We start from the raw sequence: 7,108 nt of genomic DNA on the forward strand, positions 1-7,108 counted from the left end.
AGTGGTCTACTCTGAACTTCAGGACCAGTCAACTTTATTGGGAATTAGGAAAAATATTGCAAATAGACAGGTCCCAAGGCTATACTAATTCTGTTTATAATAGACTTCAAACTTAACCTTGAATTGCTGCTTTTCTTTCCTGCTTCAGAGTCAATATCATATTCCTCACAGCTGGGGACTCTGGAGAGCAGCAGCTTTGGCTGGAAACTGACTAAAGGTGGTAGAACCAGCTCCAAAAATTTCTCATTCTCTTTGGCCCTTGTTTTTGATTGCCTAATGGCTTTTTCAATAGAGAAAAAAATGAAAAATAAACTTTTGTTCAATAATATTATTTACTGCCATCCCAACCTTAAAGGTATAAGATTTTGGATGGCTTTTCCTTGAGCCATATGCTAGATCATGAAAATTGTTTTGCCTTCATATCTTTCCATAATCACCCCTTCTAATTTTTCTTGCTCAGAGAAATCCCATACAAATTTATTCTGAATTTTTGCTAGATGTTGTGTTCTGTTCTTAAGAATGTTATAAGAAAATATGCTATGGTCATGGGTGGGTTTCTTACTCTCTCCTTTATTACCCAGTCAAAATTCAACAAAAAAGTGGATTTACTGCTCTCTTGGTTGTTCATTTGAATTTCCTATATCTCAGCACTTGTACCTTTTCCTTTCATTATTTCCAAATACTTACTTGTCAGTAATATTTATCTTATACTTCTGAGTTAAATATCATCCTATCCAAGGAAAACAAATAGCTTTCTAAGGAAAAAGTCCAAGTTCAATTTAAAATATTTTCAAGCTTTTGAGTGTTTTCTTTCCCACAAAGTTAAAATGTTTTAAAAAGAATCTTGAAAATCGTTCTTCTCTTTACCACATACATTTTCTTAAAATACTTAGCTCTAGGTTTGCCCTGAATATTAAATGCTTTTTTTCTTTCTCTCTCACATACAAAAATATCCTAGCATCTTTTCCTTGAAACTTATTGCCTGATCAGTCAAATCCAACAAATAAGAAGTATTACTTAAAAGAAGTGCTTTTTAAATCATAATAGTATGTGAATATCAACACAACATTGTACAATTGTATTTAGAAACAAAATGAAATAAGAAGGATATATATTCAATTTCTGTATTTTTTACCATAAAACATTGCATTTGCTGTTTACAGAAAGGAGAGGACCCCCGCCGCCCCTCTGATTTTACTCAGTTTTTGATTAACTGATTGAGCCATGGTGACTCTGTTCAGGTACTGAGGCTATTCTAAAGGGACTCTGCTGTCATGAAATTATCAGTGGTAGATACCTTCTCAGAGGACTAGGGGTTAGGGCTCTACCAAGGGCCCTGCTCACCTTTGAATTGATTATTTAAAATGTGCCTCCCAGAATCACTCTGGATTTTCTGTTTTTGTTTCTTTTCCTACAGAGTATTTGGAATGTTTGCCCACACTGAAGACAGAGAGACTGTATATGCTTGGTTTACATTTTCCCACTGGCTTGTATATGCCAATAGTGCTGCAAACCCCATTATTTACAATTTTCTCAGTGGTAAGTTTTTAACAATTTTTTCTATAAACCATAATTCTGAAAGAGGCTGAGGGATCGATAACCAAAAGTTTGGAACAATCTTGAAGTATGTGAAGAGCTTTGTTGCTACTTGAAACAAATTTTCCTCTGACCTGATTTGCTTGAGTTTCTTCTTTTCCGAGAAGAAACACATTACCTCACTCATCAGAGAAAATTATCTAAGTGTTTTTTTTTTTTTTCTGGTAAATTTAGGAAAAGTGTTGAAATAGGAAGAAAGTGAAATTTGTAAGAAATAAATAATATAGAATCTTGTGTGTCATACTTTAAACTTAATGATTCACAATCATATAAAATAATTTTTATCTATTTATTGTTCCTTTTCCAAATTGTGTGGTCTCACTGACCACTAAAACTATTGTTCATAAATTATACATAATGTAAGCAACATGCACATACGCACATCTATAAATTATTCACTCTACCTACGTCTATGGAAAAAAATATGATTTTAAAAATTATTTTAAATAACTATTGTTTTCTTTCTATTTTACCTGCCTGACTTTTTGAATTGCATTTTCATTGACTACATCTTTGATTGTCTTCTTCTCTAACCTATTAGCTTAATATATGATATTTTTTATATGTAAAAATAACAATTAATTTTATTGCCAAGTCAAAGTCCTGGTATGGGTTTAAGAATGAGTTAGGGAAAACAGCCAATAATTGCTGAAACTTGGGGTATCCTGATGCTTTAACATTCATCTTCTCATGTAAACACTTGGTAACCCAACTGAGGCACAAAGAAAAGAAGTGGTGATTTCCAGCACTGTCATTAGCTCTAATAAAGGTGATTGTTTCATTTCACAACTTTCCAGTTGTCCATCAATAATTTTGATCCAGATTTCTAAAGATTTCCCCCCTTCTATATTTTCTTCTGATATAAGTTACGAAGCTTATAAATGGTTTAATATATTTTTCTAGATATTTTGTTGAACTTTGGTGTGCCATTAGTATCTCCTTTAGAATGAAATTGAGGGAGTCATTTCTGTACAGTTTGGGCAATGCATAACATGGCTTTCATTATTTTTGAATAAAAATAATGTATCTCTGAGTATGCCTCTATAGATGATCATTTTTATTGTAATTATATAGTTAAATACAATTAAATTCATAAATACATGACCTCAAAGGAATGAAACAAAGAGTGAGCATCACATAGAAGAAGTCTCATTGTTACAAGAATCTACCAATAACATTAATTTCCTTTCCCCATTTTTTCCATCTTTGTAAAACATTGCACCTCGTTGGTAGTTTGGCTCAGGGGAGTTCCTCAGTTGTACCTTAAGCGGTATTTGTTGAAACGTTTATGCATAATTCCCTTCTCTTTCATTCTCCCAGGAAAATTTCGGGAGGAATTTAAAGCTGCATTTTCTTGCTGTTGCCTTGGAGCTCACCATCGCCAGGAGGATCGTCTCACCCGGGGAAGGACAAGCACAGAGAGCAGGAAGTCCCTGACCACCCAGATCAGCAACTTTGATAATGTTTCAAAACTCTCAGAGCAAGTTGTGCTCACCAGCATAAGCACACTCCCAGCAGCCAATGGGGCAGGACCACTGCAAAACTGGTAGAATATTTATTCATATGACGAGGATACCTGAGTCAAACTATTCTTTTTTAAAATATCTGTAAAAGAAATTTTATTACCCTAATGATCTGAAACTAAAATTATTCATTGATTTTTTTAAAAATAACTTATTGCTCTTTGAAAATAAAAAAAAAGTGAGTTTAAACTAATCTCAACTTTTGACTTGAACATGTTAGACGTTTAACATTACTGAACTTATTTCAGGCTATTTGACTTTTAGCTTCATGTATTTAAACTTATGTCAATTAAATCTTTGAACATTTCTAATCCTTTTTATAATCCCTTGTTATTTTAATCTCACACATTTTCAAATTGGCTGTTAAAAATCGCCAAGTATTATTCAGTGATTTTCTTTTGCTTACTAAAAGAGATAGCAATTACTAACTCTTGATTAACAACTGCCATATATTAACAACTTCATATTTTTTTAAAAACTCACAAAATACTATCAATACAATGTGACATCTGAAAGAATATATATAATATAAAATATTACATTAGAAAATTTATAAACTACCTTTCATAACCACATAAAATAAGTACTATTCAACTTTATTTTCCACTAGTTTACCACTCATTGATGGCAATTTTCTCAGGTTTATAACCTTACTGTTGCAAATATTTCTTCCCCAACATATGACCAGTAAGACAGTATACTAAAATTTTAAAATTATAGTAACTCCTAATATGTAATGATTTCTGTCTCTTAGGAAAAACTTTAACATTTAAAAATAAGATAAAATCAAGGTGACAGGGAATAAGGAAGAGGTGAGTGCCTTCAAGAGAGCTGTAGTCTAGGCAGGGAGACATGTTGAAGAGCACAAGAGGACACACAACTCAAGGGATGCTACCTGATGTGGCAGCACTGTGGCACAACTAAGGAGGATGGTCCTCACCAGAAAATGGGCCATACATTTAATTACACTCTCTATGCCAGTGATTTCCGCTGGGCTTGTGCTGAGATTCAGGTGGTTAGGAGAAAAGAGAGCCTTGCTGTCAACTCACACATGAACTAAAGGAGTAGAGTATGTGTAGCATAAACAGTGGATCTGCAACTCAAAGCACTGAGTACTTTAGATTTGTTCTTCTTCAAAAATCTTCTGATTCAAATATTCACCTTGAAATTACATTAAAAGTAGAAGAAGGGTTCATGAAACGGTTCTCTTCATCTCATAGTATAGCAGCAAGTCTTCTGATTGTATTAAAACAAGATATGGACACAATATTTGAGAAAGATTTGGACAGAATATTTTTAGAAGATAATTAATATTTTATTATCTCTTTCTTTTTTGCCCTACTCATCATTTTCAGAGAAAAGTAATGCATCCAGATTTGTTTTATAATCTTTTGAATTTAGGATTCTGTTACCTTGTGCCTTTTCCTACTCAAAGCAAAAACAACCCTTTTATACAGGTTTATGGAATGACATTGCTAAATATCTCCATTATTATCAGTGCAAATAGTGTATTTTGTACATGTGATAATTTTTTGTCTCATGTATGTTGCATGAAAGGAGAGTTGTAATTTTCAGATTGGGATAAAAGTTAGCACTTTAAATAGTTTGAGAAAAATCTCAGATACTTCAGTAACATGCCTTAATAGACAAGTAAAGCTCAGAATAAGAGTGAATATTTTAAAAACTATTAAACCTAGTTCTTACCATTTAAAGGAGAGAGAGAGATTTAAGAGTGAATGAGAGGGGGTGGGGAGAGAGAGAGAGAGAGAGAGAGAGAGAGAGAGAGAGAGAGAGAAGAAAAAACTCAGAGAGGTGGCATTTGTATAACTGATCTGAAATCAGAATTTCTTTGCTCTAAATCAGTGATTCTCAAAGTGTGGTTCCTGAATCAGCATCAGCATCTCCGGGGAACTTACTAAACATGCAAAACCAAAACCTACTGAACCAGAAACCTTGGGGTGGTACCCAGGAATCTATGTGTTAACAAGACCTACAGGTGATTTTCAAGCACCTTAAGATTTGAGAAACACTGCTAAAAATGATACCATTGGCATCAATTTATTAGCCCGTGTGAAATAAAGTCTCTTACTGCACAGGTATCTACAGCAGGGACCACCGTCATCACTACTGTCAACCTGGTTGGAGGTCTGAAAGAAGAGGCTGAGTGTCAATGCTGAACCTCACAAGTGTCATCTCACTCAAAGAGATAATGGCTTATAAAATAAGTGCCACTGTGTTATAAGTGCAGTGTGAAAGAAGACCAGTGTCCAGGCACTCATATGCTTATAGTAACCTGAATGACTTGTGTTTTTAACTAAGACTTTCAAATTCTCAGTTTTATTTATTAAAATTTAAGTTTTGTGAAAGCAGATTATTTTTAAGAATGATCATTACCTGGAAGGAAAATCATAAAATAAAGCCAGTACTTAAACTCTGGGAAAGGAAATAATGGACCATGTATGTATCTCTCAACATGTGGACCCTGGAACTTCCTAAGAGAGCTGGACTTGTATGGGTACCTTAATAGGACAAATGGTAAAGACACAAGTGTTCATAAGCCCTATGAATGTGATGGAATAAAGGGTCAACTACTTACCTCATTATGTGCTAATGACACAAATGAGAAGATTTGTTATGAAGATTGTGTTGGGCCATTTTATGCTATACAATTGAATATGTATCTCTGTTTTTTCTGTTACATTTTAAAAACAATGTAGTAAGATGTCATTGTCACTGAAATTTTATTTTCAATAGGGATAATAATTTGACCTAATATAGACTATGTTTGAGCTTTATTATTTCTGAATTACTACAAAACCATGCAAACCTAGATATTTGAGTCATTTATTCTTGACAATAGATTGTAGCCAGTTTGTGAGAAAAATTACTTTCAAATTTCACAAAACATGAAGAATTTCTGGATATTAAATACCTGTCACAAATTGTTGGTAAGTTCATTGCCGTGTTCACCACAATGATATCAAGTTTCACTCCCAGTGTACATTGTTGTAAAGATGATCAAGAAAATCCACATAAAATGTACTCTGAATATGCTTAAATCTGAAACTTCAGAATGGCAAAAACCCCAAAGTTGTTTGATCCAAATTACAAGGAGGGCTATTAGTATTTTGATACCAGTGTAATAATACCATGTTTTGCATTTGGTGTATATCATAATAATAGTCAATTGCTTTTCAAAAATATCTGGCTAGTTATTACAATTTAGAAAGCTTTTTATGAAAGTTAATTTCACAACTGATGACTTTTCTACTTCCTACAAGTCACAAGTCACAACTCAAACAAAAAATAATAATAATTCCAGTAGCTTATGTTCAAATGGTTCTCAAGTTGCATGAAGCAAAATAATAGTGTTTTTTTAGAGCCATTATATAAACAGGAGAAATATTGCTAATCTGTCATTTTTATTACTTTATTTACCACAGAAAATGAAGTACAAAGGCATGAAAAACACTTACTCAAAGTTCAAAGGGACTTGTCTTCTAGATAACTACTGCTACTAATAGGGGGCAAAAGATGCCCCCCGATTTGCCACGTATTCCTATTCTTTAAATTTTCTTTATAACTTTTGAAGTTTGAAGGTCTTTTAAGTTTTCCATGAAATGTGTTTTTCTAGTTATGGTGTTCCATGTATGTAACATCATGTCAATTGTTGAACAATTATACTTTTAAAAGTTATTTATGCCTGAGTGTACTATCTTCATAGGAAATTTCTTATCAAACCCAAGGTGATTACACATCCGCTGCTGTGAAGAGTACTCATGATGCAGTTTTTAAGTAAAAAAAAATCATATTGAGAATTCTATAATCACATCATACTGCCCTCTCTATTGTAAGAAAAATTTTGTTGTTGTTGATTAGATAAATTGAATATTCACTCATAATTAGTGTCAAATCTTTGCAGTTAAGGATCAGATTAAGCCCTCTGGTGCAGTACTTAATGACCAAAATATTTTTCCCAATAAGTTTAT

General features: G+C 33.1%; 1 protein-coding gene across 1 annotated transcript in view; it reads left to right on the forward strand.

Moving 5' to 3' along the window:
* HCRTR2 (hypocretin receptor 2) overlaps positions 1 to 5,270 on the forward strand; it is a gene marked incomplete at both ends in the record, with an annotated part of 102,079 nt that extends 96,809 nt beyond the window's left edge. The window contains 3 exons of the mRNA XM_081296186.1: positions 1,418 to 1,539; positions 2,917 to 3,142; positions 5,216 to 5,270. Coding sequence (XP_081152312.1) covers positions 1,418 to 1,539; positions 2,917 to 3,142; positions 5,216 to 5,270 — 403 coding nt within the window. The remainder of the gene's footprint in view (positions 1 to 1,417; positions 1,540 to 2,916; positions 3,143 to 5,215) is intronic.
* Between the last annotated feature and the right edge of the window lie 1,838 nt (positions 5,271 to 7,108).

The sequence above is a fragment of the Spermophilus citellus genome, assembly GCF_964194105.1.
Source record: "Spermophilus citellus genome assembly, chromosome: 5".
Taxonomy (NCBI): domain Eukaryota; kingdom Metazoa; phylum Chordata; class Mammalia; order Rodentia; family Sciuridae; genus Spermophilus; species Spermophilus citellus.